The following is a 27,532-nucleotide window of genomic DNA, read 5'->3' as shown; positions in this document are numbered from 1 at the left end:
AGAGGCAGAGGCCAGAGGCAAGAGGCAGAGGCAGAGGGCAGAGGCAGAGGCAGAGGGAGCAGGGCAGAGCAAGGCAGAGGCAGAGCGCAGAGGCAGAGGCAAGCAGAGGCAGAGGCAGAGGCAGGAGGCAAGGCAGAGGCAGAGGCAGAGCAGAGGCAGAGGCAGAGGCAGAGAGGCAGAGGCAGAGGCAGAGGCAGAGGCAGAGGCAGAGGCAAGAGGCAGAGGCAGAGGCAGAGCAGAGGCAGAGGCAGAGGCAGAGGCAGAGGCAGAGGCCAAGGCAGAGGCAGAGGCAGAGGCAGAGGCAGAGGCAGAGGCAGAGGCAGAGGCAGAGGCAGAGGCAGAGGCAGAGGCAGAGGCAGAGGCAGAGGCAGAGGCAGAGGGCAGAGGCAGAGGCAGAGGCAGAGGCAGAGGCAGAGGCAGAGGCAGAGGCAGAGGCAGAGGCAGAGGCAGAGGCAGAGGCAGAGGCAGAGCAGAGGCAGAGGCAGAGGCAGAGGCAGAGGCAGAGCAGAGGCAGAGGCAGAGGCAGAGGCAGAGGCAGAGGAAGAGGCAGAGGCAGAGGCAGAGGCAGAGGCAGAGGCAGAGGCAGAGGCAGAGGCAGAGGCAGAGGCAGAGGCAGAGGCAGAGGCAGAGGCAGAGGCAGAGGCAGAGGCAGAGGCAGAGGCAGAGGCAGAGGCAGAGGCAGAGGCAGAGGCAGAGGCAGAGGCAGAGGCAGAGGCAGAGGCAGAGGCAGAGGCAGAGGCAGAGGCAGAGGCAGAGGCAGAGGCAGAGGCAGAGGCAGAGGCAGAGGCAGAGGCAGAGGCAGAGGCAGAGGCAGAGGCAGAGGCAGAGGCAGAGGCAGAGGCAGAGGCAGAGGCAGAGGCAGAGGCAGAGGCAGAGGCAGAGCAGAGGCAGAGGCAGAGGCAGAGGCAGAGGCAGAGGCAGAGGCAGAGGCAGAGGCAGAGGCAGAGGCAGAGCAGAGGCAGAGGCAGAGGCAGAGGCAGAGGCAGAGGCAGAGGCAGAGGCAGAGGCAGAGGCAGAGGCAGAGGCAGAGGCAGAGGCAGAGGCAGAGGCAGAGGCAGAGGCAGAGGCAGAGGCAGAGGCAGAGGCAGAGGCAGAGGCAGAGGCAGAGGCAGAGGCAGAGGCAGAGGCAGAGGCAGAGGCAGAGGCAGAGGCAGAGGCAGAGGCAGAGGCAGAGGCAGAGGCAGAGGCAGAGGCAGAGGCAGAGGCAGAGGCAGAGGCAGAGGCAGAGGCAGAGGCAGAGGCAGAGGCAGAGGCAGAGGCAGAGGCAGAGGCAGAGGCAGAGGCAGAGGCAGAGGCAGAGGCAGAGGCAGAGGCAGAGGCAGAGGCAGAGGCAGAGGCAGAGGCAGAGGCAGAGGCAGAGGCAGAGGCAGAGGCAGAGGCAGAGGCAGAGGCAGAGGCAGAGGCAGAGGCAGAGGCAGAGGCAGAGGCAGAGGCAGAGGCAGAGGCAGAGGCAGAGGCAGAGGCAGAGGCAGAGGCAGAGGCAGAGGCAGAGGCAGAGGCAGAGGCAGAGGCAGAGGCAGAGGCAGAGGCAGAGGCAGAGGCAGAGGCAGAGGCAGAGGCAGAGGCAGAGGCAGAGGCAGAGGCAGAGGCAGAGGCAGAGGCAGAGGCAGAGGCAGAGGCAGAGGCAGAGGCAGAGGCAGAGGCAGAGGCAGAGGCAGAGGCAGAGGCAGAGGCAGAGGCAGAGGCAGAGGCAGAGGCAGAGGCAGAGGCAGAGGCAGAGGCAGAGGCAGAGGCAGAGGCAGAGGCAGAGGCAGAGGCAGAGGCAGAGGCAGAGGCAGAGGCAGAGGCAGAGGCAGAGGCAGAGGCAGAGGCAGAGGCAGAGGCAGAGGCAGAGGCAGAGGCAGAGGCAGAGGCAGAGGCAGAGGCAGAGGCAGAGGCAGAGGCAGAGGCAGAGGCAGAGGCAGAGGCAAGAGGCAGAGGCAGAGGCAGAGGCAGAGGCAGAGGCAGAGGCAAGAGGCAGAGGCAGAGGCAGAGGCAGAGGCAGAGGCAGAGGCAGAGGCAGAGGCAGAGGGCAAGAGGCAGAGGGCAGAGGCAGAGGCAGAGGCAGAGGCAGGGAGGCAGAGGCAGAGGCCAGAGGCAGAGGCAGAGGCAGAGGCAGAGGCAGAGGCAGAGGCAGAGGCAGAGGCAGAGGCAGAGGCAGAGGCAGAGGCAGAGGCAGAGGCAGAGGCAGAGGGAGAGGCAGAGGCAGAGGCAGAGGCAGAGGCAGAGGCAGAGGCAGAGGCAGAGGCAGAGGCAGAGGCAGAGGCAGAGGCAGAGGCAGAGGCAGAGGCAGAGGCAGAGGCAGAGGCAGAGGCAGAGGCAGAGGCAGAGGCAGAGGCAGAGGCAGAGGCAGAGGCAGAGGCAGAGGCAGAGCAGAGGCAGAGGCAGAGGCAGAGGCAGAGGCAGAGGCAGAGGCAGAGGCAGAGGCAGAGGCAGAGGCAGAGGCAGAGGCAGAGGCAGAGGCAGAGGCAGAGGCAGAGGCAGGTGGATCTCTGTGAGTTCAAGGTCAGCCTGGTCTACAGAGCTAGTCCAGGACAGGCACCAAAGCTACAGAGAAACCCTGTCATGAAAAACAAAAACAAAAACAAACAAAAAAATTTAAAAATTAAAAAATAAAATAAAAGTCAGTTGAGTTCATATCAGTAGTTTTCAACTGTGGATACAAATTAGCAATAGAATCATAAAAAATAAAACAAAACAAAACAACAACCAAAAAAACCCAACCCTGGTGTCCCAGGCCTGCTCCAGATATGTGAAGAAAAAACAAAACAAAACAAAAAAACAGTAGGAACTACCTGGCTGGTTCTAGAACTCAACCAGAATTTTAAAAAAAACCTTTGGTCGAGCTGAGTGTGATAGTAAACGCCTATAATCCTCACTGAGGATTGAGGCTGTGAGACTGACCTAGGGAGACCCTGTCTCCAGGGGCAAGTAAGGAAGAAAAGAAGAAGAGGAAAAGGAGAAGCAGGAGAAGGAGAAGCAGAGGAAGAATAAACAAATAAACACATAAATGTTCTGTTCTAGTGCTTTCTGGCCTGCTGCTTTATTACCCAGTCCCAAATATGATGTCACCAAAATGTATTTTCCTATCAAAAACTTATTCTGAAAGCTAGAGATGGCTCAGTGGTTAAGAGCTCTGGCTGCTCTCTCTCAGGGGTCTTGAGTTCAATTCCCAGAAACCACATGGCAGCTCACAGTCATCTAACATGAGACCTGATGCCCTCTGCTGGCACACGGGTAGATATACGAAAAACACATAAATAAATCTTTAGCTGGTGGTGGTGGCCAGCATTCAGGAGGCAGAGGCAGGCAGATCTCTGAGTTCGAAGCCAGCCTGGTCTACAGAGGAAGTTCCAGGATAACCAGGGCTACACAGAGAAACCCTGCCTCAAAAAACAACAACAAAAACTTACTCAGAGGACTAGACCTAAGTCACAATAGGCAAAAACACTAGACTTTCACAATTTGAATGAGTTATTATTTAGTTATAAGTAATTATTCTTAACCACATTTGCATTGCACCAAAGACTAGCCATACAAAAACAGGGGAAAAAAATCTATGTTTAATGCTCATTTCAGTGGCTTAAGTAGTAGACAACATATAAAAATTTATCTTTATCTGCATAGTAGCTGGTCTTGCTAAATACTTGCTCTTTGGAATTTTCCCATAGCCATAAGAAGAAAACGCAAATAAAGAAACCAGAAGTGCAAGGCACCCTATTACACAGGTGTCTGAAGTCACTTGGACAGGGAGTTTCCATGGCTCAGAGACAGAGGGTTTCTCAGAAGCATTACTGCAACCTTATTGCTCACTTCTTACTCAACACAGCACTACTAAAGAGGATGTTGCCACCTTCCCACCTTAACTGCCTAGTGTTGTTCCTGTGACAGCTGGAGTCACCAGAGATAAGTTTGGCCTCTGGAACAACTGAAATGCCAACTTTCTTTATTTTTAAACTTCCTCTAAATGCTTCCATATTATCTGATTCTAAAAAAATTGCAAGAGATGAATATTAGTTAAAGGTAGAGAATGAGTAACTAAAACTGGTCCAAGTTATGCTTAAGCAGATCTGATTAGAAACAAGCTATACACACTTTCAGCATTTTAATGAAAACCTGCTCACATTTGAAGGGACTTACGTAGAACTTTTAAGAAGAAAAAAATGTAAGCTGATCTCAAATGTATTCCATATACTAATTAACCTAGGTGCCTAGCTTAGACATAGCTCAGATTCCTGCTCCATGAGCGTTCTGATCAGCAGCTGCTTTAGTAAGGACAAGGAGATACTAAGGGTAGAAAAGAATTTTGACTTTCTTTCCATTTCTAGATCAGAGAGCCACAAGCAAATACTCAGGGAAGTGGAACAGACTTACATGATTTATCGTAGACTGGACAGCCTTAACGTAATGGCTTAGTTCTCGATCCATTTTAGCAAATTCAACCATGGCCCTGTCCATACTGTATTCACTACTCACTTCAGCTGAAAGAGAAAAAGAAGTTGTGATTATTATTGTCCACCTCAAATGCCACATCTGGAAAAAGTCCAAACAACATAATCATCCAAAGGGCTAATTTGTAAAAGTACTGCACTTTTCTTCAAAATCCCCTCAGCAATCAACTTTGCCTAGTTGTATGTCCCCCCCTTTCCAGAACTTCCCAGGGACTAGCAGTGATTTGGGGGAGGGGTTCTCTGCCTTTTTCATGTAACACCTTGCCGTTCTTTCCTAGTCTCTGTCCTCTTGTGGAACAAGACAAATTTCTATGCCTTCCCTAGCCTGCTGCATCTGACAAATACCAGATCCGCTAGGTTACTATTACAAGAGAGGACTAAGAATTAAGAAAACATAATGGACTGCAGAAACACTCCGTTCTGGGCTCTGGCCTCTCTGCCACCCTTCTGCAGCACACCAAGAGAAAGCAGCACTCCAGCTGCACTGCCAGTTCTCAGGATCTCAGATAGTGCACTGTCTTCGTCCCTTCTGGTTCCCTCCCCTCAGGCTACACTTTTCTTCTCCTGTGGTTATTAGCTCCTCTAGACAGTCTCTGGCTCCAGCCTCAGCTGAGGCTACCTGCAGGTCGGTCACACTTCCTTGCTTGCTTTGGTGTCTACCACTACAACCTGGCTGGGAGCAGGCTGGAGAAGGAAAAGAGACCAGTCACCCAGAAGATCAGGATTGCACTGGATCCCACAACATGTATTTCCACCATCAAATTACCCCACCTAGGGGCTAGAGAGATGGCTCTACATACAACTCTTACAGTGGATCTGAATTCAGTTCCCAGCTCTCGCAACTGCCTGTAACTCCAGCTTCATCTGATACTCTGTCTGGCTTCCTTGGGTACTTGCACTCACATGCACATAAACTCTCCTTCCCCTCAACACCCTACCCCACATATACATAATTAAAAATAAAACACATCCTTTAAAAATTGCCCCACTTAGCTAGTTATGCTGGCACATGTAGGGAACTACAGCACTCAGGAAGCTGAGGAAAAAGGTAGCAGCCACGCACATGCATACACATTTCCACAAAGCCCTTCCTAAGAGTCTCCGTCAAACTTCATCAGCACATCCTTCAAGAGTTAAGCTCAAATCCCATCTGTTCTGAAATTATACCAACCTAGAAGAAACTATTTGCTTAATCTAACACCTACACTTCATATTTTGGCACCATAAATAATCGTGCCTTTCTTATCCCCATTTTTCTCATTTTCCCAAGGACAAGAATGGTGTGTTAGTGTTCCCGAGGCCTAACAAAAAGTTGCAGAATTTATCTTTCTTCTATACTCCCTAAATCCAGAAATGTCCTACCTGATACTCTACTGGATTAAAATAAAGAAAACATATGGTATATACTCATTTGTCTACTCTATTTTCAGTATGATTTCCTTTCCATCAGAAAAAAAATGAAAAAACCAATACTGGGGGGTGGGGGCTAGAAGGCAGACTAACACAAAGATGTCAAAATTCTTAGAAAGATAATCCAAGAGAGGAGAAATTAATTGTACCCTTATCTGCAGGACTTGCCACTGGAGAGGCTGGACAGATGACAAGGTATGGAAACAGAACGCATTCATACAGCAACAGAAACAGCTATAACAATTAGCGAACACTTCCTTACGAACCAGCACTATAGCGGCATACTATACTTATGTCACACCTCACAGCAGTGCTGAAACAGGTGGCTGGCTGTTCCGTCGTCGTCGTATTTGTTGTTGTTTTGATTTTTCAATATGAGGGATTAAACTCAGGGCCTCACACTTATGAGCCAAGAATTCTATCACTTAGCTACATCCCTGGCCCTTTTAACTTGCCCAGACTGGGCTTGAATTCACTCTGTAACCCAAATGAGCTTTGAACTAGGGACCTTCCTGCCTTGGCCTCCAGCATATCACAGGCCCATACTACCAGACCCATCAAAGAGATGGGTAGTTTTTACTTGCCTTTTACGCAGAAGAAAGCTGAAGTAACTTGTTCAAGGTTATTGGTACCAAGCAGGAGAACCAAACTTCCAAATCAGGCTCTCTAATGGTAAAACACAGATGCTACTCTCTTGAACAAAACAGAAACTTAATATGAGAAAGACTCCAGCTCCTTTACAAGGATTTAAGACAACCTGTGAGCTTCAGTTCAGCTTCCAGCTAGCCCCCTAGCACAATACTAAGTAGGTCACTGGGAAACTGACTAAACTGATTAGTAGCCCTGATCCTGGAAGGCTCTCTCTAACTTCCTCAAATAGAAGAAATGGGTAAGAAAAAGGATGCTTCCACTGGGGTTAGAAGTTCACTAAGTTTTAACATGGGGAAAGTATCTTCCCATCCTCACAGGTAGTTTGAAGTGCTACGACAACACACAAGTCACCCACTGAATGGAGACCACAGCCAAGCGCAGCCCTTCAGAAGTCCAGGATGCACTAGTCCAAAAGCACCTGCAACAGGCACACAGAGAAAAGCTGCTAAAATCACCTGCCGGCGACAAAAAGAGTACAGAGAAATGGTCAGGGGGAACCAGACTCCTACAAAGAACCCAGGCAGGGGCGCTTCTTTTTTTTTTTTCTGGAGCTGAGGACCGAACCCAGGGCCTTGCACTTGCTAGGCAAGCGCTCTACCACTGAGCTAAATCCCCAACCCGCAGAGGCGCTTCTAAGCAGTACTCACAGTTAAATAAGTTTTATTACCCATATATCTAATTGCTCTCCTCTAACCAAACATGGCCTGGGAAAGCTGGGAATATTGAAATTTCTTCAATATGTCATCCTTTGAACAATTATGCATTAGACTCAGCCCTTTCTTTCAGTAACTGAATGAACCTACATGAAATGCATGAACATTGACTTCCAAGTCAATGCACACATTGAGAAGCCTCGTGGGGAGAACTGAAGGCCTCTGGGAGACCTGTCACCTGGGACATTAAGAAATTGTTCCAAGAAGTTAGGACAATAACTAGCTGAAATATGTGCCCCCCACCTCCACCCCAGCAAGCCAAGTCCAGAGGGCACAGATAATCCCTGCTTTGCAATATAAGATTGTAGCTGTCTGTAAGTACGCCAGCATCAGGCTGTTCTAAAAATCTACCCAACAATGCTGATCTGTGCTATTGCTAACACTATGCAGAATGACTATAGGCTGTACTACCTAATACCAAGTGTGACTCAGTAAAGAAAGAGTCACAAAATGACCAGCCCTTGAAGACAGTTCCTGTTTTTTGTTTGTTTGTTTGTTTGTTTGTTTGTTTGTTTTCCTACTCAAGGGCAAACTCCAGGAAAAAAAGAATAATATAATCACTGGAAGAGGGCTTCATTTGACACAGAAATACTCTGATGCTTACATAATTGGAGAAGTCTCTAAGTGATGAAGCTGGCCTGCTTATGGTTTTTCTGAAGTCAGACAAACCTATAATTATGCAATCTTAGCAGCCACGCTATTCATTAGACACGTCATCTGTTACTCAATGTTCAAATGCACCAACAGCAATAACTATTACTATTCTCTGCTTTGAAGCGCTGAAAAAGCATTGAAGCAGAAATGGGTGACTTAGTGCTAGAATGAGTCTCAACTTCAAACAAAATTCATGAGACTTTAATGAGAGGAAGATGATGATGGCTGAGGCAGGAACAAATATGGAAGTATGAAGGCCAAACAGTAGCCCTCGATGCCAGTTGTCCTGAATGTGAAAGGCGAGGGCAGAAGAAGGGACAGCTGAGAGGTGAGAGAGGAGACGAGTAAGCTGCTTTTACGGAGCTGGACTCTCAAGGAGGAATGACTTCAGGTTGTGGCTAAAACTGTAGGTGGTAAGCATGGCAGTATGATGTCCTTATGACAGGGTGGGAGCATGAGATTTTCTTTCCCATTCAGTTCCAACACTGTCTAGGTTTGATTCACATCTCTTTGCTCAGTATAATTTTCTAGGCCACAAGTTTAAAAGCAGCAGCAGATGGGGGCAGCAGTTCTTTATGGTGGTGTGTCTGAGTCCACCTAGTTATAATCAATAGACCAACTCAAGTGCCACTGAGCAACCAAGTTAGTGAGGGGAGATGATAAGTGACCCAGTTCTGGACCAACTATTCTAAATAGGGCCTTCCCTAACCACAGGCGTGCTGTGGCTGCAGCCCAAGGCATGCACTGGAGAAGAATACACTTCTCTGAGGCCTAGCTCTGAGGGTTTGGGAAGTCAAGTTGAAAGTCATTCATGATCTCTAAGTCTTCACTAGAACTAGAAACAAACATCAAAGTCTGGGCTTGCCCTCCTTGTCTCTCCAAGCAACCATACACAGGGACCACTGCATCTCACTATACCTCACATGTCTTTTTGATATGCCCTAGTGAAAGCTCCCTATGACCTCAGCTATAAGGTCTTTTCCCAGACATCTGTCTATTGTCCAGAATAGGTCCAAATATTCCATCTCTTATCAATCCATAAACCTCTTTACCTTTACAAGTAGGACATGTGTGCATACACACTAGGGAGGCACACCCTCAAAACAAATGTCACCTACTTATTCTTTCCACCCACATATCTGATTCAGTTGAGCAGCTTTGTCCATGGCTAAGCTATTTTCTCAAATTTTGTCCTAAACATAAAAATGAAAACCGTGGGATCAGGTTAATTTTTTTCTTCTATGAAGCTGCACACAAGCATGTCTGAACAGAAACACACCAATTACATGTAGTTGTTTAAGTTCAACACCGTGTATTTTATTAGTGAATTACCAAGCTAAGACAAAGCAGACATTTAGTGTTGCTAAGGATTGCTGCCTATGAGTCAACATGACTCACATACTCAGAAGAATCTGATAAACATTAAATGTCATAAAGTACATATACCATTTTGGCAAGGAAGAAGGAAGGCAGCAAGGGGTTGTCTGACTTTATTTTAAATTTCTTAGAATAAATGGCACATGAAGCCAGAAGATTTTATTTTCTGAAAATTGGGAGTAAGTACTTCCAGATCCTTCGAATGAGAACTTAATTCTTCAATATTTTATTCAAAAAGCATCTACTCTGTTTTTGAGAAATGCAAACAGATGACAATATAAACCATGCCCTGAACTTCTCCCTGTCAAAATCAAAACCGAAACACTACTTCTCTGTAAAATCAGCTCTAATTATCTGTCTCTAGTGACATATATCTGTGTGTGTCTCCTGGCAGACAGATATTAAGCAATCAACATTCATCAGGAGTTGAATTTAATGACTTACTCACTGCTTGAGCAATCTTTAATAGAAACTTGGTTACTTCTCACTACACTGCACTTCAAAGTTGTAATTATTCCTCTACACAGATATTAGTGTGGTAAAATTAAAGCTGAATCCCCATGTTACAACTGCCTCCCGCTGCAGGTAAGAGTGGAGTGTCAGGTGTATGACATTAGCTAGTCAGCAGCTGGTTTCTTCCCGAACTCTAGGAGAAACCGTGGAGAACCCCTCACCCTTTCTGCCGCCCGTCCACCTACAGCTCTCCTCATGCCATCAACACAAAAGCGGGAAGCTGTCCACCACACAGCTGAGTAGGCCGTTCTGGAATCCAGGTTTAAGCCAATCTCAATTACTTCATTACAGGCTCTGTAGTCTTTGGAAAGACTGTTTCCACATCTCTATAATGGGTACCAGAACAGTAGAGATGGCTAGAGAGATGGCTGAGTAGTTAAGAGCACTTGTTATTCTTGCAGAGAACCAGGGTTCAAATCCCAGAACCCAAAGGGCAGCTCACAAGAACCTCTAACTCCAGATCCAGGAGAGTTGATGCCTTCTCCGCCCTCCATCAGCACCAGGTTCGCATATGGTGCATATTCATATATGCAGGCAAATACTCATACACATAAAATTTTTAAAAATTTTAAACAATAAAAAGATATAGAACGCACCAAATTCATCAAGTTGTTATCAGGACTATAAGACATGCAGGTACAATGTTCAATGCAGAGACTAGCTCAGAGTAAGCACTAACTAAACATATCTGTTACTAAAACCACTGCAGGGTAGATAGTTAAGCTGCAAACGTACTTTATCCAAATCCTAGAAGCATCTTTCCCTCAGAACTAAAAAGTATCAAGTTTGTACTAACTTCCAAAGCACCAAGATGAACTCACAGACTCCAATGTTCAGTGAGATGCATTGCAGACATTCCTTTCCAAGTTCACAAATGCTTACTGGGCACTTATCACACATCAGGCAGGGAAATGCCTTAAAGGAAAAGAAACAGCAGCTGCCACTGCCACAGGAGGTTTAGCAAAAGGCCATGGCTTTTTCACCAGACTGGGGTAGAGGCTAAACAAATGGTTTCACTGCTCCCCATGGAGACTGATTCAGAACTACAATAGTCAAACAAAAACACAGATGATGCACAAAGAAAGGCAGGAGTGGAAAAACTGACCAGCCTTCAATGGGCACTCTGTACTAGGAGCCATGAACACACTACCTCCTGATCCAACATCAATTGTGTATTATTAAGCACACAATGGAGATAAGGAAACTAACTCCCAGAGAGGTGAAATCATCTGGCCAGGTCATGGAGTTAATAAATAGTGGAGTTATGACTTGAAGTTAGCACCAGAGGCACAGCCACAGTGTCTGAACTACCACAGAAAGAGACAAAGCAGACTTCAGACAGAAGCTTACCATGGAGTAATGAACATGTTATTCCTTATCTAAAGGCTTATTGAATCGTCTTCCTCTGAGAGGAAAGGAGAGAGGGAAAAGAGAGACCAGTTCCCTGTACTCCTCCTCACACTCCATCTCCCTTCATTAGGCAGGCATTATACAGACAAAAGAAACATTTGCTGGCACTCCAGAAGCTACCATGGCAAAGGCGTCCCAAAATCACAGACCCATGAAAAGTGAAGGCCATTTTCCTTTATTATTCATACTTTCTAATATTCTTAAAACAAATCTATCTCACTTAAGCTAGTAAATGCAGAATTATGCAGTTTCCCCACATATTTAAAAGCAATGTTTTAAGATTAATAAAGCATATGGTTGCAAACTGACATGATACACTCATGTGGGATCTCCAGCCTGAAAGCTCTCTGTCCTGCCAACACTACTGTGAGCTTCCCGACAGTGTAGTCTTCTCATAAAGCTATTCTATGTATGACATGGCACCTTCTGAAAACGACTACAGACATCAAGATAGTGCTAGACAGAATGGAAACAAGGACTCAAAACATGATGCGTTAGGAGAAATGACTTTCAGTCTCGCAGTGAAATCCATGTTCTTTAGTTGCTAGTCTTCATGTACAGGAACAAGAAGAATGAGAACATGGCGTCTTTTAACTCTAGGACATCTGCTCTAAAGTAACAACATAAAAGCAACAAAAACAAGTTCCACATGAAAAGCAAGCACAGTGATGCTGTGTAAGGGACAGAACTGGAGGGTATGAATGCCCTCCGCCACCCACCAGTCATCACCACCAAGAAGGCTCTCTGCCTGGCATCTGCTATCCTGAAGAGCAAGCAATGGGGGCAGTGGTGTATCTACTTAAAAACAGTGGTGACTGCTGGGGAGGTCTTTCTGGATGCTGTGAATGTGCTGCTCTGATTGATTGATAAATAAAATGCTGATTGGCCAGTAGCCAGGCAGGAAATATAGTATAGGCAGGACAAGTGGAGAACAGAATTCTGGGAGGAGGAAGGCTGAGTCTGGAGACACTGCCAGCCACTGTCATGAGAAGCAAGATATAAAGTACCAGTAAGCCACAAGCCACGTGGCAACTTATAGATTAATAAAAATTAGTTAATTTAAGATATAAGAACTAGATAGCAAGAAGCCTGTCATGGCCATATAGTTTATAAGTAATATAAGTCTCTGTGTGTTTACTTGGGTCTAAGCAGCTGCAGGCCTGGGCAGGACTGGAGAAAACTCCAGCTACAGGCAACAAGTGTTTACCTGGTTCAGAATGTCCTCAGAAACATGGATAACTACTTGGACTCTGTCTGTGTGTTGAGAAAGTTTGTTCCACAGCTGACCTGCTCTAATTAGTGGAGGCCTCACAGAAAAGGCTGGTTCAGCATCAGGCAGAGGTAACAATGAACCTGAACTGCTCTACACATTAACTTACTGACACCTCATAGACCTTGTATAAAGTGATTTTATTCTTGCTGTATGTGGTTCATGAAACTACTACAGACAGAATTATTTGATTCTACTTCAATATCAGAAGCAAGACTTGAACCTTATACCTCAGCTCTAGAGCTCAGGCAAGCATCCTCCCGGGCCTAACCAAGTCCCCACTTTCTTAGTGATCTCAGTTCTTTAAAGATCAGAAGGGGACAGTTAATCTTTGCTTCCTGCAATCTTTCACCAACTCTTTGCTGCCACAACAAATAACAATCACCAATTAGCTGGCTTGCCTTCTTTTGTCATTTTAAAGATGGACTCCAAGATGGAAGACAAGAATTGTAAGCACAGGTCCAGCAATGGCTGTAGTACCATTACCACACTTACATCACTACGTCAATGGAACTTCAGCTTGCAATTCAAACAAACAAAAACAAACAACAACAACAGCAACACATCAAGGGAGACTGTTAGTAAGCTAAACCACTTCCTTCCTTTATTAGAGCTGCTGATTTTTTTTCCCTAACCTAAAGTTCAAACTCTAAGTTGATCAAAATTCATGTTTCTGAAATCTGGAACTCTTATTTCATTCAGGAAGTGGAGGTCTTTATGAATTTCATCTATCACCTATTATCCACAGGCCTCCCCAATGTTCTGTGGTACATTAACTTGACAATATTGCCCTTTCTTAGCTTTTTCTTCAATTAGTTAAATAAACAGCTCCTATCAGTAAAGGACTTATGTGTTAGGCACTAATTAATTCACATGGATGCTTCTCAGTGGACTCGTATAATGGGTTTGTAAAGAAGATACCATTGCCACTTCATGGACAAAAACATGGCTCAGAGGGCCCAAGTACAATGAACTGATGTCACACACGCTAATGAACCACAGAGAAGACTCAGATCAGGGTCTGTGATATAGCAGAATCCATTTCCCAACTATATCAGTCATTTTATCACCTCTGGGGCATAAGCCAAGTCCAGGCAAGAGTCCTCATAAGACCTGTGCAGACTGGAAAGCATCCTTCCTGTAGGATGTCAATCACTCTAGAGGTAAAACAATGGGCGGAAGGGAGGACTTAGAGTGGCAAGGAACAAAACTATCAAATTCATGAAATGAGATCGCTACTCAGGGAAGAGTTAATAGTCCTTAAGCTGCAAATAAGGACTACATAGTGAACCTTGTCTCAAAACAACATACTTATTTAAAATTATCTTAAAGTTTGTAAAGAAAAAGATTACTGGGGGCTGGAGCGATGGCTAAGCGGTTAAGAGCACTGACTGCTCTTCCAGAGGATCCGGGTTCAATTCCCAGCACCTACATGGCAGCTTACAGATATCTGCAAATCCAATTCCAGGGGACCCAACACCAATACACATTTAAAAAAAAAAAAAAAAGCAAGAAAGAGAGCAAGAGAGAGGGAGGGAGGGAGAGAGGGAGGGAGGGAGGGAGGGAGGGAGGGAGGGAGGAAGGAAGGAAGGAAGGAAGGAAGGAAAAGATTACTAGGTCCAGCCTGTCAAATAGTTAATGAAGAAACAAATTAAACAATTTAAGTCATGAAAAAGAACCTAACTATACGTATGAATTTTAGGATCCTTGCTAAATTTGTTAAGTGAAAAGACCTATCTCTCAGGGTCTACAATCTCTGTTATTGATCTAATTCTTGGCTGTTAAGTGGGAAGTATTTGGATCTGAGAGCATTTCTTTAAGGAAAGAGAAAGGAAATCATAAAAGGAAAAAAAATTATGTCATGTTCATACGCTGTATTAGTCAGGGTTCTCTAGAGTAACAGAACTTAGAGACTAAATCTCTCTACATATGTATAGAAAGGGGGTTTATTAGACTGACTTATAGGCTGTGGTCTAGCTAATCCAACAATACCTGGCTATGAACAGAAAAGCTCAAGAATCCAGTAGTTGCTAAGTCCATGAGGATGGACGTCTCAGCTGGTCTTCAGCACACACTGGAATCCCATAGAAGTAGACTTTAACGCCAGCCGAGGAATGGACATGCTAGGGGGAGCAAGAGCAAGCAGGCAATAGCAAATCTTCTTCTTCCATGTCCTTATATAGGTTTCCAGCAGAAAGCATGGCCCTGATACGATCTGGGTTAAAGGTGTGTCTTCCTACCTTGAAGTAGATCTTCCCACTTCAAATTAAGCAGAAATCCCTCACAGGTGTGCCCTCTATTTTTGGGTTTTAGTTACTTCCAAGTGTAGTCAAGTTGACAACCAAGAATAGCCATCACATATCCTTTGGAATGTAATTTCTGTGATTATTTTTGAAAGCCAAATAAATTTGATTTCATACAAATAACAGCAAATCAGTGAGTTAAAACTTAAATCACTGGCAATTCCAGAAACCCAGCCTATGATAACTTACTATAAACATCATAATGCATGTCCTGTCCTCATATTTGCACTTCCATATCACTCAAGTTCCTGAAAAGGTACATCTTGGGCATCACAAGGTATGTCTCAGGCATCAAAAAGTATATCTTGGGAATCTTAAGATATGTCGGGCATCAAAGGGTAATTGTTTGGTTTCTTACACTTGTTCTTATATTAATTATCTTACAATGTTTTACTTTCCATGTAATTGCCCTAAATCAGCAATGATGTCCAAGACTGTTTGCCTTCCCTTCTTTAAAAAGCTTGCATCAAAGAAATAATGAACTACAGACACTTAAATCTACTAGAAACTTAACAGGGAACTTGCTGGTAAGTAATAAAATGACCACCCACTACTGTATCTGCTTTGGGAAAACAAGTACAATCAAGTATAAAATAAGAAACAAAGAACTATATTAAGTATTCACTTAGCAAGTGGTTCTGAAATCCAAGGTTACCAATTATAACACTGTAGCAGTATTTATAAGATGGGAGGATCCAGTAGATCACAACCCACATGCAAGCACCCAGCTACAGCAACCAAAGAGAACCAGAGAAAATTCAAGACCTAGGCCCTGATGTCACGGTGGCTGCTCTTTCTAGGCATCCTCCACATCTCACTAGTGGAGGATTCCCTCAAGCCTGCCCACCACAAGCACTGAGCACCTCCTCTCCGACCCAAGCTCCCCTGTTTCTCTCCAGACTGTCTCTCCCGCAGGACTGCTGCACTTCCTGTGTCATTTACTTTGCCAGTATCTTTTCTTCCTAATCCTTTTTCCAAGTAACCAATTCTCTTTCATTGATGTTACATTCTTGTTTATCAGAAATCTGTTAGGATACTTCTACTTCTGATCAAGATGGGTGCTTGGTCTGAAGAAACCAAATAAAAAAAAGGTACAAGAAAAAGTTGTAAAGGTTCATAAGACACTAACCATGTGCAAAGAGAAAGGGAGAAGAATGGCTAGAAGCCTAGATGTAGTCCTTAGCCTCTTGGGGACGGTTCCAGGTTGCAGGCACACATGACAAACCAAAATCTCAGCTGACTTTCGAATAGTGTTAAGTTGATTGTAAAATACATAGGCTATGCAGAGAACAAACAATGAACAAAACAATGTTAAAAGAGTAAACAGTGGGGTCCAATACTACCTGATTTGAAGATATATTATAAGGCTTTATTATCAGGATAATGTGATGTTTCGCAGAAACAAGAAGAGATGAATAGAAGAGTCCAGAAGCAGATATGCACATACATGGACAACTGACCTAACAAAAGGACAAGGGCAGTTCACCAGAGGGAAACTTGTCTGCAAGTGGTGCTGGAACCACAGGAAAAGAGGAGGAGGAAAAGGAGAAAAGACAGAAAAGAAAGAGGAAGAAAAGGGGAAGTAAAGAGTGAAGGGAAAAGAGCAGGAACAGACGATGAAAAGGAAAAAGCAAAACAGATGCATACCTCATACCTTATACACACACAAAGTGCAAAACAAAACTTTGAGGGGAAAAAAACTTAGAGAAGAAAACCTTCGGAAACTGGAGTTCAGCCAAAGACTTAGATGTGTTACCCAAAGTACAATCCATAAGAGAGCAAATTATAAACTGCAGTGTAGCGACATACTGTGTACCCTAATAAAATCTGCCTGAAAAGCAGAGAACAGAATAAGCCACTAGATTAAACATAGAAGCCAGGCAGTGGTGGCACACACCTTTAATCCTAACACTCGGGAGCCAGAGATCTCTCTGGATCTCTGTGAGTTCAAAGCCACCCTGGTCTACATGAGATTGACTCAGTCTAAGAGAAAAGTAGAGCAGGCAGTGGTGGGACACACTTTAAATCCCAATACTTGGGAGTCACACGCCTTTAATCCCAGCACTTGAGATCTCACACCTTTGCTTGGGAGTCACACGCCTTTAATCCCAGCACTAAGAGGGAAGTGATATGGTGGGCAGAGAAAGGTATATAAGGTGTGAGGAGACAGGAAATAAAGTTTTTCAGCTGAGGAAAGCTTTCTAGGCTGAGGAGTCCTAGAGGTAAGAGGTGGTTTGTTCCTTTGTCTCTCTGATCTTTCAGCATTCACCACAGTATCAGGCCCTGGGATTTTTATAAAAAGACCATTTAGCAATTCGAGTTACACTGCAGATCATCAAAATAAAACACCTCTGCTCTTTAAAATAGTCCATTGAGAATACAGACTGGAAGAAAATATAAATTATGTATCTGATGAAGAATCTACACTTAAAATATACAAAGTCTTTAAGTGCAATAAAGAAAAAAGACAGTCTAATAACAAATAGGGACAAAATACAAATAGCAACTTCACCAGAGATGAATGTCAAAGAAACACATGAAGGGTCCCCAATTTTATTAAAAATTAGCGTGATACAAGCTATTCATGGAAAACCAGAACAGCCAGGTATCACTGAATAGACACTGGGGAGGCTACCCCATGAGGTATGCCTGGACCTGGCTTTGCAGAGGAAGCAGGACCTAAAGCTCCGCTCTGCTCCGTTCTGCTCCGCTCAGCAGTTTTTACTTCCGAGGCAATTATCTTATGAAAAAGCACATTTGGTGTAAGTTATGCCATCACAACGACTCACACAGACCTTAGAGTACAGTGTGGTAGGGTCACCAGTATGTTTTTGTTGAACTTTGTCTCAATATGTAGTGTAAGCTGTCCTCACATTCAGTATCCTCCAGCCGTGGCTTCCTGTGTGGTGGAATTACAGCTGTACATGCCTGGTACTCACCCATTACAATTTTTATGTAAAATGTAGAAGTATTTCCTTTTCATTCATTTTTTTTTTGAGGATCGAACCCATCTACCACTGAGCTAAATCCCCAACCCGAAACAGTTCCTTTTAATAAATCGTTAATAAAACAAATATTACCCCTCAAAAAAAAAAAAAAGACAAACGAAATCCAGCAGTTAGAGTCTCCTGTCAGTTTGCTGGTGTGTGATGGCTTTCTATTACATGTTTTCTGCAGTTCAGTGGTTCTGAGTACAAACAGCCCAGGAGCATCTACTCTGACCATGAACTCACTAGAAACACCAACAACCACAGAGGCCTAAACCAGAAGACTGACCTGGCAATCCTGGGGTACAGTCCAATAGCAAACAGTGACAAAAAGCAACCTTTACAAGTCCCTCAGGTGATCTTCCCTAGTGCATGTGAAGATGTGGGGCCACTGATCTACCCAAATGCTTGGGAAGATGTGGGGCCACTGATCTACCCAAATGCTTGGGAAGATGTGGGGCCACTGATCTACCCTAGTGCATGAGAAGATGTGGAGCCACTGATCTATCCGAATGCATGGGAAGATGTGGGGCCATTGCTCTATGTCATTTAAAGTTAGAGTCACAGACTGTCTTTTGTCTTAGATTCTTTTCTTAATTCACAGGATTTTAAGACAAAAAAGAAAAGTATCAAATCACTGTTTTCAACAAATCTAGAACTCAGCCAGCTGTTTCTCTATTTTTATGTTCCTAAATTATTTTAGGCCTTTATCAAACTAGAAAACTAAAACTGGGTGTGAAATTCCATAAATAATGCTTTTTACAAAAGTGTTTGTTTTAAAATAAGCTTTGCTCCTAAATATCCTAGCCACTATTCACTCATATCTATTTTTGAAACTGCATCGAGTATTCCTTCTAAAGTCTCTAGATCTGCTTCTAGTTTTAGCTACAAATTATCACTTTCTAGTGAACATCTGTGAGGCTTTTAATTAGGCTCACACAAACAGATACATTTTAAAAATCGGGTTAATTTCTGAAGCTTTTCATAAAGATAGGATAAAAATAAATGGTTGGCGGCAATGGTGCACTCAGGTGGATCTCTGTGACTTCGAGGCCAGTCTGGTCTACAAAGTGAGTTCCAGGACAGCCAGGACTATCACACAAAGAAACCCTGTCTTGAAAAAAAAATTTAAATAATAAAATAAAATGGGGAAATATAGGAAGCTAAATCAGGACTTCTAGGTCTATCAGTGATTTGCTCTGAGACTTTGGGTTAAAAACTTAATCTTTCTTGGGCTCAGTACCCTCATTTTAAAAAGGGGAGTTAAAATAAGTGAGCTTAAAAAGTCTATTAAAGGCTTAAGAACTGATAAATCTGTGACCTTACTCAAAAGTTCTATGAATAATTGTACTATTAATAAATGTGCTATTGCTAAATTGTTTTCCCTAAGTATTTATCTATACTTAAAGTTTTTAGAATTATTTTAAGATACATGCATCTTTTGGGAGTTCAAGAACCTCTTCATAGTACTTCCTAGAGTGTAGAACACTGAAGAAAATGAATGTACATATTCTTGGACGATGAGGCACCAAAGTGGCATCCGAAATTCCAAGAATGAATAAGAAGCTTAAAATTTCAGATGCCACTTTGGTGCCTCATCGTCCAAGAATATGTACATTCATTTTCTTCAGTGTTCTACACTCTAGGAAGTACTATGAAGAGGTTCTTGAACTCCCAAAAGATGCATGTATCTTAAAATAATTCTAAAAACTTTAAGTATAGATAAGTACCATTCTTGGATTAGTTCATTTTTCTGTGGAACTATGGGATACGGCTATGAGTCCCTCTCTAAAGTCTTTCACTCTTGCTAACAACCTACACATTAGACGAAGACTGCCTGGTCTTGAATCCTGGGTCCCCCGCCAAAGACATTTCTAAAATCTCAAACTGTGGCCTAAACTTTAATTTTATCTGTTTTCTTTTCAGAAATTTCCTATAAGTCAGATAATTCAAGAAAAGCATTTAGCAAAGAAGCCAGCATAGAATAAAGAGTAAGCATTAGATAGCTTGCTAGTATTACCTACATACAGTATTGGTCTTTTAACCAGAATGTTATCAGAAGTGATTTGCAATTCAACTTAGTAAACTAATTTTGGCAGGCTACACACACACCCAAAGACAGGGGCTAGGGTTCTTTGGTTTGTTGTTTGGTTGTTGCTGTTGTTCAAGACAGGGTTTCTCTGTGTAGCCCTGGCTGTCCTGGAACTCACTCTGTAGACCAGGCTGGCCTCGAACTCAGAGATCTGCCTGCCTCTGCCTCCCAAGTGCTGGGATTAAAGGGGCTAAGGTTCTTTTTTTTTTGTTTTTTTTGTTTTTTTTGAGACAGGGTTTCTCTGTGTAGCTTTGTGCCTTTCCTGGAACTCACTTGGTAGCCTAGGCTGGCCTCAAAGTCACAGAGATCTGCTTGCCTCTGCCTCCTGAGTGCTGGGATTAAAGGCGTGCACCACCACCGCCCGGCCCAAACCTAAATTTTTTTATTTAATTTTTTTTTTTATGTGTATAGACGTTTTACCTGAATGTATGTCTGTGCACCACATGCATGCCTGGTGCCTTATGGAAGCCAGAAGAGGTTGTTAGAGACCATAAAATTGAAATTACAGATGCTCATGAGCTTCCATATGGGTGCTGGGAATCAAACCTGGGTCCTCTAGAAGAACAACCAGTGCTCTGAACTGCTGAGCCATCGCTCCAGGGATAAGGTTTTTAAACTTCAGGATGAACCAAAATTACTTGGGATGCTGGTTTTAAATGCATATTTCTAAGCTCTACTTAAAATAAGTATCCCAAGTGTTTTTAGCCCAGGCTGATAACACCACAGTTGGAGGCACTTTTCTATAGCAATTTCAAAGAAAATCTCTCCCTTCAAGTGCTAAAAAAAGGGAAAAAAAATCCAAGTTTTTGTTTGTTCTTTTCATTCCAGAACTCACTGTAGCTACCAGTATTGCTCGTGTTGGCCAAGGACCATGCATATCTTATACAGTCCTTACATCTGGATTCCATTTGCCAGCACTAGACTCATCCCGTTTGCCAGTACAATGTTCCAGATCGCATCCCAATGCAGTGACATTCTCTACCTTGTATTTGAGAACCCTGAGCACTTCTTGATTACTCAAGGTTCTTAACGTACGGGCTAATCTTGATCTCTAAAACAGGAAGTTCTTTACACTGATCGCTGACCTGGACAGCTGACCATAGCCTCAGTGAAGGTACTAGTGTCAGCTTTATAGCCACTGGCCCTCCTATGGGCAGACAGCATGTCTGTGGCAGGTGGACTGTCACAGTCAGGAGTCCCATCACAGTACTAAACTGAAAGCTATAGTTTGTGAGGCAGAGGACTGCTGCTTCAGCTTGCTCAGGTGTTTTAGAGGGACCTGTTCTCCTGTCTCCCCAACTCCTCCTGTCTCCTCCTCTGTGGAATTCCCTGAGCTCTGAGGGGAGGGATTTGACACAGACATCTTGTTGAGAACATCTCTGCATAGTTAAACAACTATTCTGCAACACTGCCCACCTCCTCTCTGTCTCTCTCTGCCTCCAGAGAGGACGAAACCTGCTGTGCCTTGACTTTAAGCTTTTACATTTCAAAACTGTGAGAAAAGTTTGTAGTGCTTCTTGATGGCATCCCCCTGGGAACCAACAAGACACAGTGACAGGCGCTGAAACAGAAACCATTGGCTCTGCAAGGAAAACAAAAGTCATGTATGTCCATAAACATATATGTGCAGTTGCACATCTGTATAAGTTGGACTCATTACTGTGTTTTCTAAGACACCTACCCTATGGTGGATAATGGTGGATAGAGACAGTCATTAAATATTCTATCTATGAAAGAAAGGGAAAAAAAAAAAACCTGTGTTCCAAGATCTGGGAGAAACAATTTTTAAGGAATTCCAACTAATTCTGTAGATGCTCACAGAGCATCATCAGGAGGTGGGACTTAACTCCTTCCCTTATGTGGGCAGAATGGCTGACTTGCTTCCAAAGGCAGTGTGGAGACAGGTGTGGGTAAAAACATTACATGTGTAGTAAAGACCCTGGCCAACACTGCCAGGGCCGAGTGGTGGAGGGTAACATGATGGGTCCCTCGCAGGATGTGACTGGGTGTTTAGCTTCTGTCTTCTTCTTCCAAAAACATATAACCCCAGTCAACTCATAAGAAACCATCACACTCCAACTGAGGAACATTCTATGTAACATTCCTTAAATCTGTCAAACATTCAAAAACCAAAACAACAACAAGCCAACAAATAAACAAACAAACAAAAAACAAGGAAAAGGTCACACAACTCAAAAAGTGACTGGATACAATGCGGCCGTCAAGACTGGATCCTGGACAATGCCTTGAAAAAGGACACTGGTAAAATGTTAATAAAACAGGAGTTTATTTATTTTGTGTAGCTTTGATCAATGTACCATGCACTAAGGTCTGAACAAGTAAGGGCACCAGGTAAGGACATTTGGGAACTCTTGTATTCATTTCAAGTTTTTATAAGTCTAACATTATTCCAAAATAAAAAGGCTATTTTAAAAAAGTGCAAAGTAATAACAATAATAATTCCTAACTGTTATTTAATATAGAGAATTTTATTTGCATGTAAATAAGACACTAATTAGAAGATACTCCAGCAACTTTCCCTTAATATTCAGAATACCACTGAAACACATACACACATAACCGAAGTCTGCCCAGCTCCACCTTTAACAGAAAAGGCTAAGCCAGCAGAGCAGCAGCTGTGTAGCCACAGCTCCTTGGGTAGCTGACAAAGAAGATCACTTGAGCCCACAAAGCTTTGGAGGTTAACCTGGGCAACACAGTAAGACCACAGGACAGAGTAAATCCTGCACAACAAAAGGAATAACTGTTTCAAAGCAAGAATAACCACAAAAAGAAGGCAGTCCACTGTAAGTCTTCACATGCAGAAAAAAGACAATTACCTCAAGCTAGTAGAGAATTTGCATTTTAATTCATGACTCTATATTTTGTACAAAACCAATTATGAGCTTAAGGCTCCAAAGGATACATCTTTTCAAATGCAAAGGGCTCAAATAATTATAGCAAAAAAAAAAAAAGAAAGAAAAAAATCCAACTAACCAATGAAATGGGAATACTGTGTACCAGCTCAGTAGAAAGCATTTTAGATACATTCCTTCATACTTACAGTAGCCCCAAATAAGGAAGGGGTTACAGAGATGTATATAAGCACATGGTTAAGTACCGGTCAGTCATTCATTGCTTTTTTACAACATTATCACTGTTTTATAAATGAAATAAGACAAAAGTTAAAAGTCACAAGGCAGGGTTAGGGATTTAGCTCAGTGGTAGAGCGCTTGCCTAGCAAGCTCAAGGCCCTGGGTCCGATCCTCAGCTCAAAAAAAAACAAAGGTCACAATGCTAATGAAATAGGCAGTGCTGGATCTGAAACAAGCGCGTGATCCTGTGGTCTGAAAAGCCTGACACTCTTTCGCCCAGGCAACCAAAGGGTTATGTTCCCTCTGGGGGGAAGTACCCTCTTCATCTCACCTTGGCTCTCCTACATCTTGGACAAAGTTCATTTCCAAAGAAAAGTGCTGAGGTTTTCGCCATTGCTGGTGGCAACAGCCTGGAACCAAGCTGAAGTTAATCTTCAATCTGAAGCACCCAGTTCCCCGAATCTGCCAGGTACTGGGGGACAAGTCTCCATGGGTCTCAGCTGCACACCGTGGGGCAAAGGCACCAAGTGCCCTTCTGTTCCTTTTCAAGGATGCTTATGTAAGAACACAACCTCACAAGACTGAGATGGAGTCTGCTTCCAAAACAATATAGCTAGTGTCCTCTTTCAGGGTCAAGCATGCTTACTCGTTTAGCAGCATAATTAATATTGTACTAGTTACTTTCTGTTGCTGTGCTAAAACACTATGTTTAAGAAATAGTTTATATGGTTCCAGAATCCATCATGGCTGGGAGGGAGGCATGGCAGCAGGCAGCAATCGGTAAGCATGGTGGCAGGGAGCTGAGAGTTTTCATTTTCATTTTCAAATGCAAGAGCAAAGTAGAGAAAGTGAACCGGAAGCAGGGAAAGGATATAAAATCTGAGGGCTGACTCCCAATGACAGACTTCCTCCAGCAAGGCTCCACCACCGGAACCTCTCCAAACAGCACCACCCACTGGGGACCAAGTAATTCAAATACCTGAGCCGAGGGAGGGCACTTCTCATTCCAACCACCACAGCATCCAAACAATAGTTTAGTAATATTAACAACACACTGTCCACCAACTGATAGATCTACAAAATGTGGCACAATATACAATGGAGTATTATTAAATTATAAAAGTAAATGAAATGCTAACTGAGTAAATGCTGATAGATATAACAACAGAGACGAACCTTGAAAACACCAGCTAAGCAAAACACTCCAACCATAAAAAACCACATTTTGCCAGGCGGTGGTGGCGCACGCCTTTAATCCCAGCACTTGGGAGGCAGAGGCAGGCGGATCTCTGTGAGTTCGAGGCTAGCTAGCCTGGGCTACCAAGTGAGTTCCAGGAAAGGAGCAAAGCTACACAGAGAAACCCTGTCTCGAAAAACCCAAAAAGAAAACAAAACAAAAAACAAAACACACACACATTTTACAAAAAATTCATTTCTCTATGAAATGTCCACACAGGTAAATCTACAGCCACAGAGCCACAGTAGATTAGTGGCCCTGGAGAGACTGAAGGCAAGAGCTAAGGACACAGGGTCGGCTTCCTTCCTTCCCCTCCCTCTCACTTCCTTGTTGGTCTCCTCTCTTTCCATGGCTACACACAGCCCAGGCGGACCCTGAATCCACAATACGTCTGCCTCAGCCTCTTGTGCTGGAATGATCAGTGGATATCACCACACCTGGCCAGGGCTTGGGCTCTTGAGGTAAGAGTGTGGTAATGGTTATGTGTATCCATGAATATTCTAAGAAACATTGATGTATACACTTTAGATCGGTAAATAATACAAAGGATAGATAAATTTAAAAATTAAAGAAATTAAAAGGCTAGTGGTATTTCAGAGCATTTAAGGAAGGACTAAAAAGAAAACTGCATTAGAATATGTAAAAATCCATTAAAACAAATTTTAGGTAATAAATGCTATGCCCATAAAATAAATTTCTTTAGGAAAAAAACAAGCCAGGCGGTGGTGGCACATGCCTTTAATCCCAGCACTCGGGAGGCAGAGGCAAGCAGATCTCTGTGAGTTCAAGGCCAGCCTGGGCTACCAAGTGAGTTCCAGGAAAGGTGCAAAGCTACACAGGGGAAACCCTGTCTCGAAAAACAAAAACAAAAAAACAAAAAAACAAAAAACTCTATATCCCATAACTACAAATTCATTATTTACTAACCTAGTAACTTAATAACTTTTCATACAAAGGCAATTAGGATTAATAGGGAACAAGCTGACATATACATACATGTGTGTATGTGTTTATGACACACACATTCAATTTAGCACAAGAGAAGCTAGTGGGATATGAAACCACTCTGTGACTTCAGGCAAGTCACTTCCCCCTCTGGCGTTAGCTAGCTCATATGTCAAATGGCTAGTTCATTTTCCGAAGACTGTGAAGAGAGAAGCTGTCTGAGCAGGGAAAGGGGAGTCCCATTGAGTCTTTGGCATCCTTGGGGCAGCTACTGCACATCTCTAGCATGTGTAGTCCAGGCAGCAACTTGGGACAGGAATTGTTGGCTTGTTGAGTCCCAAAGCTGAGACACTACGAGAGCTCCCTGAGCTGGGCCCTCTTGATTCTACCTCCCTTGTTGCTGGTCCAGCTCTTACTTCCTGAGCCTCACTCCAGGGCCATGGGCATTGGAACCCCTCAGGGCACCTTCCACCCTTGGCTGCCAGGTGTCCTGGGACTCTCCAGCTCACCAAGGTTTGCCATCTCCTAAGTGCGAGCTCACCTCGTATTTAACAAATTGGGAATGGGTTTGATTATAAATACAGTGTGTGGTGGGTTGTACTGGTGGCAGGGAATCGGGAGAGTGATTGCTGTTATTAGCTTTTATCTGTTGGGTGATGTGTGAAATATTGTATATAGACAAGATGAATTGTGCAGTGGGAAGTCATCTTTGGCCACTTTCCTTGCTGTGTAGACTGTACTTGTGTGTGGAGTTTGCCAACTTGCTGTAGGGGGAATCCTGAACTCCCAGCAGGGTTCAGCATCCTGTGACTGGTTATGCTTGAGCTGTCCCCAGCAAGTGTGGGAGTGGTGGGCCTTCTGGGCCAGGAAGCAGACTAAATAAATTAAGCAGTTAACATGAGAGAGAGAGAGAGAGAGAGAGAGAGAGAGAGAGAGAGAGAGAAGCTGTCTGGAATGAGGTCTACAAGCCACAGAAGACACCTTATTAGCTTTATATGACAGCGGAAGTGCCTGCCAGGTAGAGGAGAATGAACAAATAGTGAAACGACCTTCAGAAAATGAGGAGGGCTTCTCCAAAATACACCACACAGATGAACTTCACAGGTAAGATCTGTCAGCAATCTACGGCACAGAAGCTGCTACGGCTCACACCATGCTCTTTTTAAAAATTATTTCCTACTAGAAATTAACAGCCCAGTAACCCATACCCATAACACATGCAAGAATCATTTCCTTTTTTAAAAACAACTGTGTGGGTGGGTGTGCACATCGTAAATGTGGAGGTGAGAGGACAGCTTGTTGGAACCAGTCCTTTCCTCCCACAAAGGGGGTTCAAGGATTCAAACTCAGGTTGTCAGGCTTCACGGCAAATGCCTTTACCCATCGGGCCATCTTGCTGGCCCACAAGGGACATCTCTGCTATTCTCTCCACCTCTTTGGAGATGCTATTTTGTATTTTCAGTTTACAAATTTTAATCATGACAGATATGGAAGAGACTACCACAGAATACCTTTATCTAGAACAGGAGTCAACAAAGTACAGCTCACTGCTGACCAATACCATCACTTGTTTGTATGATGTTCGAAGATATTCCTCAGCTGAGTTTAGTACAGAGGATATATAGATGTAATTCTAAACGGTCTTATTAAATAAGAAACACAGAACCAAATAAAGAGTTAAAAGCCCAGAGATCGAGCAGCAGCCAAGAGCTAAGACCACCTTATCATACCACTTGCTGCTGTCCTTCCCTTCAGAGACAGACCTTCTTCCTGGTCCTGTCTTTTTAATTGCCTTTCTGTTCTGCCTTCTCATTGGTTCTAAACCAAACCACATGACTTCCTCGTCACTGCCAGTCTATATAGACCTCCAGGTCTCTATGGTTCGTACTGAGAGTAAAGGTTTGGGTCACCGCTTGGCTGTGTCCTTGAACATACAGAGATTCTACCTGACATATGAACAGATTAAGAGCGTGTGCCACCACCGCCCAACTTCTGCTAAATGGCTTGCTCTTAGCTCTGATCTCCAGGCAACTTTATTAACACACTAATAAAAATCTCATTTCAGCACAAATAAAATATCACCATAAGGATATTTTGGAACACAACACCAAAACATGCAAAACAGGACATAATTAAGTAACCTTCTCAAAGCTGTCAGTCTGGTCGTGTGAATATACACAGGAAAACAGCTCAATGAAAAGAAGTTGCTCCACTGTTCTGATGAATGAATGTATAGCAGACACAAAGGAACCTATGCCGAGAGGTGGTCCTGAACCTCAAGTGTGAGTGATGAACAGGTGCCCCATGAGCACTCGACAGGGAAAGGACATCTCAGGGAGGGAAGTCATGTAAATGAAGGCAAGAGGTTTACAGAGCACTACAGTGGTACTTAGAGTCCGTCTCTAAGACTGGAGTGTATACAGAGGGATATAACCAGTGACACCA

At 43.8% G+C, this 27,532-nt stretch overlaps 1 protein-coding gene across 6 annotated transcripts in view; it reads right to left on the bottom strand.

Moving 5' to 3' along the window:
* The window catches only part of Nsmce2 (NSE2 (MMS21) homolog, SMC5-SMC6 complex SUMO ligase), a 225,465-nt gene that overhangs the window by 176,472 nt on the left and 21,461 nt on the right, over positions 1-27,532 (bottom strand). For all 6 annotated transcript variants that reach the window (XR_004946787.1, XM_036208605.1, XM_036208609.1 and 3 more), the window contains exon 3: positions 4,354-4,460. Coding sequence is in view for 5 of the 6 variants with exons in the window: in XM_036208605.1 (XP_036064498.1) it covers positions 4,354-4,460 (107 nt within the window). In the remaining variant the exon portion in view is untranslated. The remainder of the gene's footprint in view (positions 1-4,353; positions 4,461-27,532) is intronic.

The sequence above is a fragment of the Onychomys torridus genome, chromosome 16, assembly GCF_903995425.1.
Source record: "Onychomys torridus chromosome 16, mOncTor1.1, whole genome shotgun sequence".
NCBI lineage: Eukaryota > Metazoa > Chordata > Mammalia > Rodentia > Cricetidae > Onychomys > Onychomys torridus.
Note: the sequence above shows the minus strand (reverse complement) of the source record. Positions and strands in the feature narration are given on the sequence as shown.